At 38.6% G+C, this 14,538-nt stretch overlaps 1 protein-coding gene across 1 annotated transcript; it reads right to left on the bottom strand.

Annotated features, from left to right (window-relative positions):
• Nucleotides 1–1,779: 1,779 nt before the first annotated feature.
• Nucleotides 1,780–14,241, bottom strand: LOC122001386 (aminoacyl tRNA synthase complex-interacting multifunctional protein 1-like). Its single transcript, XM_042556099.1, has 3 exons — nucleotides 13,778–14,241; nucleotides 13,046–13,252; nucleotides 1,780–2,136 (listed from the first exon to the last, which is right to left on the bottom strand). The coding sequence occupies exons 1-3, from the start codon at nucleotides 14,204–14,206 to the stop codon at nucleotides 1,993–1,995; spliced, it is 780 nt and encodes a 259-aa protein (XP_042412033.1). The 5' UTR covers nucleotides 14,207–14,241; the 3' UTR covers nucleotides 1,780–1,992.
• Nucleotides 14,242–14,538: the final 297 nt, after the last annotated feature.

Below are 14,538 nucleotides of genomic sequence, written 5' to 3'. Positions count from 1 at the left end.
AAGGCGCCTCCAACTCGATCTGCGGATAAAACTTTATCCGCAGCGCAAACGGTCAAGGCGCCTTAAACAATCATTCAAGGCGCCTTGATGTGTTCAGCGCCTTGATGTGTTTAAGGTGCCTTGAGGTCTGCTACAGTAATTTCTGCTACAGTAATTTCAGCCTCTTTTGTCTTCTTTTCTTCTCCTCTTTAGCTTCCGAAGCTCTGTTCTTTTGGGTGATTGCGACCAACCGGAATAGGGCTCACCCGAACCCAATTCCCGGCCTTCTCCTCGAGCAGTCTTCCGTCCCGGCTTAACGTCCCTCGAACGCCGCGCACGCTCTTCACGCCCACCGGAGTACTCTTCCGCAGCTCTCTCGTCCTTCGGACGCACCGAGCCCGTCGGCTCCCTTCCCGTGCCGTCCTTCTCGCTAGCTGCGTCTTCCGCTCGACTTCCTGTGTTCCTAAGCTCCTGCACACTCAGACGCAGGGATCAAACACAGCAGGACCTAACCAACTTAGTTGATCACATCAAAACTACTACGGGGTCCAACAATAAGCTCGGGCTCGACTCGTTTAAAGGACTCGACTTGTTTAAAGGCCTTTGAGATCGGCTCGATTAAAGGGCTCACGAACATATTCAATGATGTGTTGAGTTTGGAAGTTTAATATAGTACTTTAAGATGTTCAATGATATATTGAGTTTATATTATTTTAGTTGTTAGGTTTGTTAAATATTTATTCAAATGAGTTTTCGAACTCGCTTAAAATGCGTCTTAAAACGAGCAAGTTTTATTAGCGACGGGTATTTTATGTCCGTCGCTATTAGCGATGGAAATTAATCGGTCGTCGCTAAATTCGTCGTCCCTATTTTTCTTATAGTGACGAGCTCTAGAACGAGCCTGAGCTCGCTTAATGAGTTAGACTCGTTAACTATAATAAACGAGCTAATAATGAGTCAAGCTCGAACGATTCGCGAGCTTGATAATTCCAAAACGAGCTGAGCTCGAACCTTGTAATAAAAATTTGATTCAAGCTCGAATTCGAATATAACTTAAACGAGCCAAATTCGAACCTAATATTATTCGACTTGATTTAACTCGTTTACATTCCTAATTTTAACGCTCATGTTTATATTAATGGGTCCGAGTTTCTATAAGGTAGCTGGTGAAATTAATCGTTGGACTAGATCCGTTTCCTTAAACCCAAATTAATTTTTACCAAAACGTTTTAATGGTTGTTGATTCAACTAAACACTTTATCAATAATAATAATAATAATAATAATAATAATAATAATAAATCCGCTATCTGTACGGCTTCTCAGGTAAATACAGATGTAAGGAACACTTCTCCCATAAAGATTAGCCACAATCTGACTCATATTCCCATCATGACAAATGATGCTCACTATTCATGTTTCCACTGAACTGTCGAAGTCATGCTTCAGCATGCGTGGACATGAAGCAAGCAAGAAATCGAAGTCATGCTTCAGCGTACGTGGACATGAAGCAAGCAAGAAATAGAGAGGTGTATCTGTCTAAAAAATTGATTCCCTGCAAGTATTCCATATTTAACTCGAACAAAGAAAACCTACTCTGATATGAGTTATAATAATTTGTAAATTCTTAATTAAAAAAAAAAGTTTTAATAAGCCAACCTAACAAGGTCAAATACCACAGGCCAACATATAGGGCATACCCAGCCAAACACGAATAAACTTATTCCTAGGGTCAGGGTGCGTCTAGTCCAAGAGCAAGTCATAAGAAGAAGAACCCTATGATATCTTGATGCGCAGATGCTGACAGCAAGTTATGATTATTATTATTATTATTATCATCATAAAGGCTTCACCTAGTCACGAGAGTATCATTCTTCAGTGATTCTTAATGCATCATCATAGTTGCAGACTTGCCGGCAAAAGAACGAATACAGAACATTCTTGGTGCAAATCGAACTCAAGAACTAAATAACCACATACTCATCGATGGATGGATTCCGAGGCTGGAACAAGGTCATGATATTCGTGCATTCTTTAGACTCTTGCATGCAACCACGCCCGCAGATGTTCTCATAGGGTTCGCAGCTAAAACAGCCAAGCAATCGTTAGTTGTTTTTAGGTGCGGCTGAACAGCCTCCCATATCTTTTTCTTTTGGACCTGTGGCATGTCAAACGATGATCAAGAAGTTGCCCAAGATAAGCATTCCATTCTTCCATTAATTTAACAGAGACAAATACATTAGCAGAGCATAGTTATTAGGGCCATGCTAAAAGATTCCAACGTAGTTGAAATTATTTGGCTAATTTGGCTGCTATGGCTTTGTTAAATCAGTTGACAGTTTAAATACTGATCCAAAAATAAGGTGCAAAGCATAAATGAAATCTCGATAGCTTTTTGAGAGTGAAGTATATGAACTCATAAATTAGGATAGCTGTGGTAAAGAATCGCACATCAACACAACGGTTTCATCCCAAATAAGTAGCCGGACATAAGAAAATGTTGACAGAAAAGTGGAAATTTACAGGGAAATTTAGGTGGTCATCTGCATTAGATTCGTTAGAGCATGTGAGTAAAATATAAGCATTTTTGGAAAATAGAATACATGGAAATGGAAAACTTCAAGGAGATTCCATGTTTGGAACAACAGAAATTTTCCACTTAAAATTCTAATTATTGAAAAGGAAATAATTGGCTAAAATCATTTATTATTGAACAAAACAACAATGTTGGAACAATATAGAAAACTAACAATCCTCGAGTTTGAGTATAGACACTGATCATGTCTGGTTTATGACACAGAATAGAGTGCAAGTCATCACATCTGATGGTAACATAGGAAAATATCCTTCCTTCACACCCTCACAAACCTAAGTTGCCAAAGGAAAATGAAGCTTGAAAATATGGGGAGAAACTTAATGAAATAGAGTGTTGTTCTACTTCTTAAGCATACTCTTAAAGGAGAGAAAAGAGAACATCAGGGAGAATGAGAAAAATTACTACAGAATAATAGAAGAGAACAAAGATGCTAAAAGAGAATGAATAAATTAGTGAAATCAGTGTCTGGGAGAATAGAAAGTATAAACACTAGAAGATAGAGAAACCAATCTGATTAATTCTACAATCAATGGACAGAGGAGATAAAGGAATAAGGAGTGTAATGACAATTCAACTTGAGGCAGGAGTAGATAAAAATTGCATTTCCAAGATATATTGTATTATTGTTACTTGTCATCTTCAAGATCCATGTCAGAAAATGTAGCTTGATTCAGTAAATGCTCATACATCTGCAATTTTTCACTTAATTACCTTCAACTTTTTATTTTTAATGTTCGCCCTTCTCTTCTTTTAATCCACAACCTACTAAACCTGTTTTAATTTTCCTTTTAATTTTTAAATTACTCCCCACTTTGTAACACTTGGGTTTGGCCATGTGTGGTCTCATGTGGCTTAGACTTGACTAGGTCCTATGTAGATGCATAGTTTACAAAATTGGTATCGGTGCCAGGATTGATTGATTTAGTAATTCTTAATATAAGTGCCATGTCAGATTGTTGAATTGGTAGGGTCAGTATCAGAAAATACAATAATTTTAAACTAAGAGATGAAACAAAAGGAATATAAAATTTTGATGCAACCAAAAATCAATTTTAATAACTTAAAAACGAGAAGAAATAATCTGTTACAGTTTGCTACTCTATATATTGTACTAAAATAATCAACATAATTAGATATTTCTTTTAATTAGTATTCAGTTGGTAAAATTCCTGTTTATTGATAAGAACAACCTATTTACTCACTTTATAATTTAGAGTTATATTGCGTAGTTTAACACTAACTATTTATATAGAAAATTCAAAAATTATTGTCTTCAACATTGGAGTTGTCAATTTGGATTTAGCCTATCGGATTGGCCAATCCGTCATATAATTTAAGTGGGTTGGATTGAAATTTTATCAACCCATTTAAAAGTGAGCCTAAACGGGCTAACCTACATGGGTTGCTGTCCCGTCTGGCCCGTGGTGGGATGGGTTGGTTCACAGGTTAAGAAAAAAATTTCCAATGGACAACTCAAACAAGTCAAAGACACGAAGCTGTCTCAACTAAGATAGTTCCGAATTTTCTCAAACTCAAATGAAACGAAAGCCCTTCTCTCGTAAAACTCCATCCACCTCACCTTCCTATCTCCAATGAATCGCCTACTGAGAAATTCTCCCGAGAGACCAGCCCTATCCACTTGAATCCCACCTGATTTCAAAGCTCCTATTTGAGGTGAATTTTATGCTTCCTATCCTTCAAATTTCCTTTCCTTTTTATACATTTGTGGTGTACGGTTAGTGTTTGCACGACCTTTTGCCTATTTGTTTGTAGAGTTTGACCAATTAACGCTTGAGTTGGTCAGCCAAGTTCTCCTTTTTTCGTTCAAATCCAGTCAAAGTCCCTGCTATGTTTAGCTATTCTTTGTGTCTTTTCTCTCAAGACTCAAAGCCCCAATTCTTTTCTCTTCTCTGTGACTAGCCTGTAGGGAACTAGAGCGCTAAACATGCAGAAAATACAACCGAAAAACTAGTTCCTTTCCAGAAGATTCATACGAAGGAAAACCACATAATAAGTTTCATGAAGGGAGTTATACTTTTGGTGCGTGAACACAAACTCCCGATAGCTAAGATCTCAGCACGATCACGTGCCTGTACCTCTTTCGGTATCCACACAAACAAGTCTTTCGTCCATCTCACGAAGTGGAGAAGAAATCAACGGAAGATTGTGCTAGCAACCATTAGGAAGATTTCGGCCAAGAGTGGAAAAAGAAGAAGAGTAAGAACACATTCCCTTCATAAAATGAATCAAAACCCCTTTTGTACTTGATGTGGTGATAAATTGGGGGGAGGGGGGTCCCACCCCGCCGCCATGGAGGAGGTCAGTGCAATGGTGGAGGTCAAAGTCAAGGTGGTCAAACGACCCTATACCACTGGCCAAGCGGGTAGCACGCTCACCCGATCGGGATAAGGAAGACCCGATCCGACATTATAACAGCTCGACGACGCTCAGAAAGACTGCTAGGTATCTGCAAAGGCACGCCGAGTGGTTTCCCCGCTCGACCTTATTTAGAGCTATAAGAACGGAGCGAAAGTACGACCAAGCTACACAAACAGAAGGGCGGCCGAGCGGCTTTCCCACTCAGCCAGATAATACACTCATCGGAGCAGAAAGTAAGAACCCGAGCCGAGCGGTTATCCTTCGAGCGGCTATCCCGCTTGGTCCAGCAAAAGACACCGCTAACTGGACATTATCTTTTTGGGAGCATGCGCCACTGACAGGCGGCATGGTCGGCGGCCGATTCAGACAGAAGATCGTACGGCAAAAGCTTCCACTATCACTTCAGAGATATGCTCGGCTCGTTAAGGTATTGTGTTGGGACACTTTACTTATATATCTTTTCAAGGAAAGATTTGAGAAGCATTCACACCTTGGGAAGCGTACAAACGCGCTACAGGAGCCCTATATAAAGGGGGGTCCAAGCTTGAACGGAGGTATGCGATAATCTACTGTTGCTGCTACTATTCGCTACTTTGCTTTGCTTCCACACATCGCCGGTGACTGACTTGAGCGTCGGAGGGCCATCGCCGGGGACCCCTTCCCTGGCTCGGCACTAACGCAGTTGTAGTTGCAGGGTCGCGAGGAGTCAACACACGGTCAACCGGAGCGTCACATCCCCAGCTTCCGTCACCTCAACTATCGGACAGGATCAGTACTCATTAATGAAATTGCCTTAATGTCAATTGCCTTAATTGACATTAATATTTGTCTTCATCCAATGCATGATCAATTCAAAATTGATCTTTTGCTCTTCATCCAATGCATGATCAATTCTAAATTGATCTTTTGCTTTTCAACCAATACATGATCAATTCTAAATTGAACACTTCTCTTTTTTGATGAATTTAAATTCATCAAGTCACTCAATGAGTCTAACTCATTAATCATCATAAATCCAAATTGACTCAAGGAGTCCAATTTGAATTGGACTCAATCCAATAGTTAGATCTAATTGAGTCTAACTCAATGAGTCTAATTCGGATTACACTTAATCCAATGATCGATCATATGAATCCATCTCCAAATCAACTTATTCTTTGTGTGTGGCCCAATAGGTTCTCGTAACGTTGGCAATGTCTCTAAAACTATTTTAAATACATAAACAATGAGTAGTATCTAGCAAGGCATCATTGTTACCCAAGTGGCGAGAATGTCGAGATTCGATTTAACCTTTCCATGTCTATTATCTTATATGACTCAATCTTTCTTTCCTTGATATCTAGATTAATCAATGAGGCATAGACCGTGTCATCATCTTATCAATTTTTGTATTTCTTAATCTTTAAGTATACATACTTAATCAAATAAGCTCAATATCGCATATTGATTCATTTGAGCATGGTCATGTATTCTTGTTATTTTCGTCATATGGAAGGGATAGATTCCATCTACATCACTCACATCTCTCCACATAACTTATTACATACCCCATGATCGACTTTATAGTCCACCTTATTATAGGTGACGTTTGTCGATACCAAAGTACACAACTCCTTATGTAGGGAACCGTAATGACTTCAAGTCTAAGGACTATTCATACTAATAATCAGAATGTTTATGACACTCATATAACGATCCATGAAACATCTCATGGCGGGTCATTCAGTACATATTCTCTAATATATACTCATGTGTCAAGCTGATATCTCATATGTATGACTTATGAGATTAAGTCATCTGTTAACCTACATACTAGTCTCAACATATTAATATTGTCCTTGTATATTAATGTTTGACTAGGAATAGTTAAGAGTAGTATTCTATATATCAACAATATCTCACTATCAATTCAACTAATTGATATGTTGTAAATTAGAACCTTCTACTCGAGGTGTAAAATACGGTACTCAAATAATAATTAAATAATAAGGTCATTTGAGAAATAATCTTATTGGAATTTTAAAAAAATTTTAGAAATTTTCTGAAAATTTTTTGGAGCTCGTATGACGGGTTTAAGGGGATGCATTTATAGGCTTAGGAAAAGCCTGTTTGGAATACCCAAAGATGGGAGTTGATTGAGGAATTTAACCTAGGGTTTAATTAAAATGCCTAAGTTGTTTTTTTTCTCCCCATGCGCTGAATCCCTCTCCTCCTGATCCCCTTCTCTTCTCCTCTTCTCCCGATTCTCCCCCAACCCGACGCCGACCTCCTCTTCGTCTTCCCCAACAAACGTCGCCACCTCGTGACGCTTCTTCTCCCTGCATACAAAAGCCATCGACCAAGGAAGATCCTCAAGTCCTCTCCCTTGCCTCGTCCCTTTTCTCTCGCTGGCAACCCAATTCCCTTCTTCGCCCTGATCTGCTTTAACGCCGACAGCTGCGAGCCTTCCGATCGTTGATGCTGCCAGCCCTCGACGCCACTAGTCGTGAGAGATATATTGCTACCTTCCTCTATCGATGCTCTCGGTTTCTCCTCACCTCACACCGTCGATCCGTGCCTTAACTCTCTAAATCGCCGCTCCGGACAAGTCATCTTCGGCCAAGAGAGGGGGATCCGAGCCCTAGCTTGGCTGGAGTAGGTTGTGATCGGCTTCCAGAAGGTTACTTCATCCTACTGGTCAGATACCGAGCTATCACCGTCAAGCCTCTCTTCGCCGATTTCAACAGCCGCGTGACCTAAGCTCCATCGGAGAGGGAATTGCCGATTCTAAGATTGGGTAAGGCATTTCGACTTTTAGATTCTAGATTCGTAGAGAGTTAGGTTTCAATTTCAATAGAGGATGTTGCCTAACTGAGATAGATGTTCCTGGCAGTGGCATCTGTGTAGCGTCGGCCACGAATCTATGGCAGCAAGTGCTTTCGGCTGAAATTTCCAACAACACCATTTCCTGGCCGTGGGTCAACAGGGGCAACTTTGCATTGAGGTAAAGTGTAGAGAATTTGATCCTTGTTGTAGCTTGCACCTGGAATTGAAGCTAGGAAAGATTAGGTATGATTGATCCAAGTGGATGATTCATGCTTAGCCTAGTCTAATGTGTTATGGAAGGGTTAAGATTTGGCTTAACCTAATTTAATCAAATGGGGTGGATGAGTTAATCGATGATCAGTTAAGGTTGATTAATAATAAGGGTTTCTTAATTGAATTAGGAATTTGATTTAGTCATTGGATACTCATGAGAGTGGATTGATTTTATGCTTGTCGTTACAGGACTTTGAGTTACGACGAGCGTCTCGACGTGGGATCTATCTAATACAATCTTCGTTTTGAGGAGGGTACCTTGACTTATCTCTTTTGATATTGTCATTTTGATATGCGTAGTTCGGTATAGTTAGTAATAATAGTTATGTTTATATCTGTTTGGTATGTTACTACTTGATACCCGTAGTTGTCCATATTGCTATCTGTTATGCATTTATGCTTATGTCCTCTTGATTCTTGTCATGTGTACTTAGATAGTGACATACAATGCATTACCGGATACTGGTCTAGCTACTAGATATACTTGGCATGTGTACCTAGTTTATTACCTGGCATGTGTACCTTGATTTATTACTTGGCATGTGTACCTAGATTTATGGTACCTAGGTCATTGTTATGAACTTGGTTTTACTTTTGGTACACATTATGTGGAGGTTGATATTTTCAAGAGTTACATGCTTAGTGTCATGCACCATATTCCATGATTGCATGCTGAGCGATTATCGGCTCCATTACTGTTGAGCACATCGCCAGTTACATGATCTGCGCACACAACCACTCATGGGTTAGTGGTGTATCAGACAAGGTGTGTGCAGTTTGCTCTGTCAGGCTCCGCTGGTCCGCTCATGGGTAGCGACGACTGTAGCGTGGTAGCGGACAAGGATCCCTCCTCTTGACTATGACACAGGGAGATGAGAGCTTAGGCTCCCCCATTATGTTTGGGGTAGGAGGCTAGGTGTACTCCGACAGCATGATGTCCACTCGATCACTCAGAAGTAGTGATGACAGAGTACACAGTTGTCATAGCCCTACCTACTCATCCTCACCATCGCGTGTGAGGTGGCTGACTGGCGTCAGGGGTGATAATGTCATTTTCATCATATGCATGGATTGCATTCATTGCTTGTGATTGCAGCATTTTGGATGCTGCATTTTTTGTGGTTGTATATGATTGACATGCATACAGGAGACATGAGGTATTTGGTCTGACGACCATTATATCCGGATAGGAGGTCCTGGTGAGTACAGCTTCTCCACTTGTTCAGTTTTCGCATTTCCTGTTATAGATCAGGAGACTGTACTGCATGATTATTACTGATAGATATATCTTGCTATGCATGTCTGCTCGATACCCGTTGAGTTCTTGAACTCACTCTGTTGATTTATTCCTTTTTCAGGTTGATGTCGTCAAGAGGTTCCAGTTGCTAGTCCTCACTCCGTGTCGAGATGGTTTTCTATTTCGGACTTGGGTTTCCTTGTTTTGTGACTATAGATTTGTGATGTGTAGTTATTGAACTCGTGTATTTTATATCGAGTTTTGGTATTCTGCCTATGTTTTCCGCTGCGATTGTTTTTCATTGTGGATGGTGTTTTCCTCATTGTAGTGGAGTAGGTTTTATATTAAACTGCGTGGTTGTGATTTGTTGTGTAGTCAGCCGGAGGCTGATTATTTATAAACTGCGTAGAATGTTTACATATTTTATTGTATATGTTCCGATCGTGTTGGCCGAGGATTGAGAGACCCTGAGGGTTGTGTATTTAAGTTTCAGATTGTCACCGGTACAGGAGAGATGCTGCCGAAATTTCATCGACAGGGACTCTTCTGGGGTGTGACACGAGGATATTATTATATTTATTCATTCAGCACTGAACTGAAGTAAATATAATAACCAACTTTGTCTTTTATTAATAAGTAAAATATGATAAAAAAAAATGTCCTTGTCAATCATCTCATAACTAGTACTAGGACTAATACTAATATAGGCGACTATGCCTCTCTTGATTATAGGTCAACCCACCTGCCATGGGTCAGTTTGTTTGACAACTCTATTCAACATATTTGTCTTTTTGGTAATATGTTTTTTATATCTTGTTTTTACTTCACAAATTAGTTATCATGTTTGAAAATTATTTTGAGTACACCAATATTCTTTATATATATATATATATATATATTCTTTTTATATTTTTGTATTACTATAACTGTTTGTTAAAAAATTTTCCTCTTTCTCGTATCAAATCATAATGATTTTTAATAGCCTAACTGTTAAAACACCAGGATGAGCTCATTCTGATCATTAAAACACCCCTATCGTTATCAAAACACCTGTTTAATATCTGACTTTGTTCTGTTTCAATCCCATCTCTTGTGCATCTTTCACTTTATTATTACAGACAAGAAGGAGATTGATTTTGTTTAGAATCATCGATCGTTTTACCAATTTGTCTTCAATTTCAATCATGGTAGATTTTTTAATCCAGTTCAGATCGGCCTCAACTAGATCAAGATCTGCTGATTTTGAAAACTATTCATAGATAAGCAATTTAGTTGTTCCATGCCAGATATGCTAGAGAAGTTTATTGAGGTTGGAACAATGGCCAGGGTTGGGAGGAAGTGACACTTTTTGGGGGTAGAAGAGATGCTTCATTGTTTGATTGGTATCGAACTCGGCTCAAGGAAAGAGTCTGTGTAAGTTTGAAAAAAAAAAAAAAAGAAACAAGAAAATGACGAGTGAGCCACAATCACCCTATAAAATGGTGCTTTGCTCTGACGTAGATAGCTGACCTAATCAGAGTTTTCAAGGTAAGAGGAGATGATAGAGGTATGTCATTGGGAGAAGATATACAATAAGGGGATGTCGCTAGTTGTGTCTGTACTACTCACAATGACCAACAAGGTGACAAGGATGATAATTTATTATCATGAGAAAAATGAATTTTAATACTTTTAATTTACCAACTTATATAAACATTAGATGAACTTTCAAATTATAGAGAAAAATAAACTATTGGAAGACATTTGAGCCTCCAACTCTGCAAGTTGATTTTGACACAATAGAACCATAGAGGTTATCCACCTTTAGATTAGTCACAACATTTGGGGTGGTCAAAAAGAAGTAAAACTAAAATTAGATTTGACTCACAGGGATCAGGATAAGGACGATGCAACTATTTCATAACAGGAAAGGGCGTCAAAAGAAGATAATAACAAGATTGATTTTTCCAAGAAACAAAGCAAAGATAAAGATCCATCACTTTCTCACTCATTGGAGAGGTCATCCAAGAAAAGATACTGAAGAAATCATACTCTAAACTATTCTACCACAAGTTATGCATGGAAACAATGTTCAACCACACTGCCTTTGCCTTAGCGATACTTTAGGCGGTCAAAGATGAGACAAGATTGGTGGGCAGGCGAGGCAGTGCACGAGGCGGTGGGACAACAAAATTTAAAAAACCCTACACCCTTTAAAAACATAAATAACTTCACAACCCAAGTTACTCACAACTCACCTCCTTCCGCCTGGAACCACCACTGTTGTTGTCACCACTAGGTCAGTTTTTCTATATTTCTAGTCATTGATTGAAATCTCGAGCCATAGCCTTTTCCCCATATACGTACAGTCGTTCAACCCGTGGACTGGCACAAGTACGCCTCCGGTGCCGGCGTGCCACGACGCATCCGGATGCGTTGCTTAGGCCGGGCGATGGGTCCAAACTCGTCACCTGAGCCCTACGACGGGCCCTAAAGCGTCACTCGAGCCCGACGATGGGCCCGAAGCGTCACCCAAGCCCAGCGACGGACGTGTCGCCCGATCCCAATCGCATGGACCAAAACAGTGGTAAGAGGGTTGAAGTTAGGTTTTTAACTTAGGGTTTAATCAAATAACTTTAGATTAATAATTTTAATGAACTCCTAGCTCTATATATATATATATATATATATATATATATATAAATATAATTTTTTTATTTTTAAATATTTAGATTAATTTTTTTTAGTTAATATATTTTAAAAATATCGAAATTATATTGACACAATATGACACAGTACGAATACTGTATAGTTCCGATCTGAGACCGAAACCTTAGCACAATTCAAAATTTTAAATCATGTTTCTAGTAAATCTTTGTTCTAGTTTTTTATCATTTATTTAATTATTGAAGATTAATGGCGGAAAATGAAAAACAATCAAATGGAATTGAAGCGAAAGTATTATATGTTCTAACTTTTGGTAAAAGTAACGATATTACTTATTTAGTATCAATATGATGATGAATTTTTATTAATTATCTTGTTAGTTGCATTTATATATTTATTTATACTTTATATAAATTATATTGTATGAAACTTATTTATGCAAAAACATCATAAAGAATAATAACTATTTATAATATTATGTATAAAAAAATAATAAAAAATTCAACTGCTTAGGTAGAGGCAGTAGGCGGTCATTTACCGCCCCGCCCTGCCACGCCTACTATCATTTACAACACTACTTGGAAATAACAATTAAAGAAAAAGGTTGACAAATTGTTTAGAGTAAATTCTCCTTTGATCAGGAGAATGACACAATTCAAAAATTGAGGCTCAAATTAGATTATTTTTAAAAAAAAAATAGAATTTAAAAATATTTTTTTAGAATTTCTAAGAGTTGTGAAAATTTTGTCATAGTTTTTAGAGATAAATTGGGTCTTTTAGAAGTTGATTATATTTTTTAGAGAAAAGATTGGCTATGTTTGATGATTTTACCTGACTTCAAGTCCACAAAAGCAATTAGGATCTCATGTATTAGATGATCTTTCATTTTACTAATTTTTCTTCTTCAGTGAATTGGGTTGTTGGAATTTATTTTGTGGTGTGGTATTTTGTATTGCATCAATTTTTCTATACAATTTGAGAGATAATAACTTACTGGTTTTACTACAATAATACAATAATGGCAGACACGCTTTGACCACAATACTCCAACATGAATTGATGTTAAAAAGCTAACAAATAAATAAATGCATATATGAGAAGTTTAGAAACTTAAATTTCAAAGGTGCTTACCTGATTAGGACTAGAAGCATCAGGTTGCTTATCTTTGTCCTCCTCAGAGCCAAACCAAATTCTTTCACCAGGAGTTGAACCTTCTGGGGGTATGAGAAGCTCGACGTTTTCATGAGGTTCATCAGAAGCTGCCATAAGCATTCCATTCGATTTGATACCCCGCATGTTTCTAGGCTTCAGGTTAGCAAGGACAACTACTTTGGTGTCCTGCTAAATAATATGATAATTATGTTAGTTCCTGTAAAACTGAAAATTACATTTTATAAAGATAACTTTGAGTGTTATCCTGCACTAACAAATCTAGCTAAGAAATCTAAGAGTAATAGCTAAAATGAAACCACAAAAATCTCTTATTCAGAAGTGTAGAATGTCATAAGAATTTGAGCAAGATGGTCCAAATTCAAAACAATTTAGTGTTCACTTCTTCGGATATCATTGTATAAGAGAGTCTTAAAAAAATCGGCTTTATCCACATAAAAATTAATGTTTCATCAAAAATGGAGGAATAACCACGGGAAGAAAGAGTCTTGGTTTACTGAGACCTAATAGAAAATTAAAATCAAATAATCTGTTTTTACACATAAAAGGAAGACTTTTTTTTTTTTTGAAAAAACACTGCACTCTCGTGATTGTTAGAAATATAACTCATATAAGCATTTAAACAAACACAGTACATGACAGGTAATAATGGATTGTAGAACAAGGGTTTAAATAGGAAAAAAAAAACGAAACCTGGAGCTGCTCCAACGGAATGTAGTTGACGAGACCACTACAGATGGTCCTCGGTTCGGACTCACCGACGTCCACTTCCTCCACATACAAGGAATCGGCCTCGGGGTGCCTCCACGCTTTGAGGATGCGCCCAACCCGAATGTCAAGAGTATCTGCAGCCTCTCGCAGCGGGTCAATAGGAGGATCTCCCTCCTCCACTGTTGAGGATTCAACCTCACCGACCACCGATTGGGGTGGCTCCGAAGAGAATGCTCTTGCACTTGCAGCGGGCGAGGAACGGAGGAAGGAGTAACGATTAGTGGCACTGGCATGGGAACGAAGGATAGGGAGGAAGCCGGAGGCGCTGAAAATCCTCTTTTTTCCGGCTAGGCGGGCGTTGAAGGCGGAGATGAAGAGCCCGGCGCCGCCCCTCGCGATCGTCGCGGCCATTCGAGCACAAGTTCGTCGGCTACGAGCAGCGTGGAGTAAACGGGTAGGATCGCGTTATCCTGTTAAATATTTATTTATTTAAAAAATACAAAACAAATGTATTTTTTCACAAAATACTAATTAATAATTCTTTTTCACTATTTTCTTTAAAATATCTTTAAATGGAATCCCTTCCGCAGGGCTTAGTCGGATATAATTGAGTCAACAATGGAGGGACATCTGAACATTGTTATCTTTTTGCATCACAAAAGGATCGAAGCTAATCAAGTATTTCTATAGTCGGTAGTAAGAGGTAAAATCGCCACTTCGACGACTTCTCTCAGCACTTTTTA

This window comes from Zingiber officinale, chromosome 7A (assembly GCF_018446385.1).
Source record: "Zingiber officinale cultivar Zhangliang chromosome 7A, Zo_v1.1, whole genome shotgun sequence".
NCBI classification, from domain to species: Eukaryota; Viridiplantae; Streptophyta; class Magnoliopsida; order Zingiberales; family Zingiberaceae; genus Zingiber; species Zingiber officinale.
This window is presented reverse-complemented; position numbering and strand designations above follow the sequence as displayed.